Raw genomic sequence first — 804 nt, forward strand, 5'->3', positions numbered from 1 at the left:
TGTGGTGGATTCCGCACGGGCGCAAACTAAATCTGCAAAATATACTGGTGCTGGTATACTGACAGAACGAGCACATCGACCATATAGATGGCAAAAATAGTATGTAATCGACTGCATTACATTCGCATCCATGTTGCTTTCATCAAACAGCACATGATATCGCGTCGGTCTACTAGTTCCCTGCAATTCAAATAATATTAATAATAAAGATTCAAAACATTTCATAAAGTCATACTTGAATTCCATGATGACTGCACAAAAAGAAATCATATTCATCAGGAGATGTCACTACTCTATCGATAACAGTACCAGCAGGAATGTTTTTCCCGCGTCCTCGTGCTGCAGCTTCATCACAACAAAAAAATCGAGCATGATGTCGCTTTTGAACCACAATAAACGTAATCAACGGCCGGTAATTTGTTGCAAATGATTTGCAAGCCCTACGAAGAGCAGGCAGTTCTTCTTCCAAAACCTTTTTAAAAAAATAAATTTTTACTTTGCTTCAATTAATGATACAACACAATTTCACCTGCATAAATTGACCTTCGGATACTCCATCTCGATAAACAATAATATTTTTCGGAGCCGTACCATTAACATCAAGATATTCCAGTAAACGTTCTGAAAATTGTTCGATAAATCCAGTGATCAGTTCTTGCTTCGCTGGCTGTAGTTTCACCGAAGCATGAAATTTCGTCACTTTTGTATCCACATTTCCAACACCTTCAATCAAAACATTCCTTCATATTTGGAAGTACATAACCATGAATAATACCCACCGAAGCTATTTGATGGTAATGCGTT

General features: G+C 37.6%; 1 protein-coding gene across 1 annotated transcript; it reads right to left on the reverse strand.

Annotated features, from left to right (window-relative positions):
* Positions 1 to 45: 45 nt before the first annotated feature.
* Tsp_15554 (eukaryotic translation initiation factor 2C 2) lies at positions 46 to 723 on the reverse strand (the record flags this gene model as incomplete). Its single annotated transcript, XM_003367277.1, has 3 exons — positions 46 to 180; positions 236 to 472; positions 530 to 723. Coding segments are annotated over 3 exons (566 nt in total), but the record flags the coding sequence as incomplete, so codon positions are not given.
* Between the last annotated feature and the right edge of the window lie 81 nt (positions 724 to 804).

This window comes from Trichinella spiralis (assembly GCF_000181795.1).
Source record: "Trichinella spiralis strain ISS 195 chromosome Unknown Scfld4539, whole genome shotgun sequence".
In the NCBI taxonomy this organism is placed as follows: domain Eukaryota; kingdom Metazoa; phylum Nematoda; class Enoplea; order Trichinellida; family Trichinellidae; genus Trichinella; species Trichinella spiralis.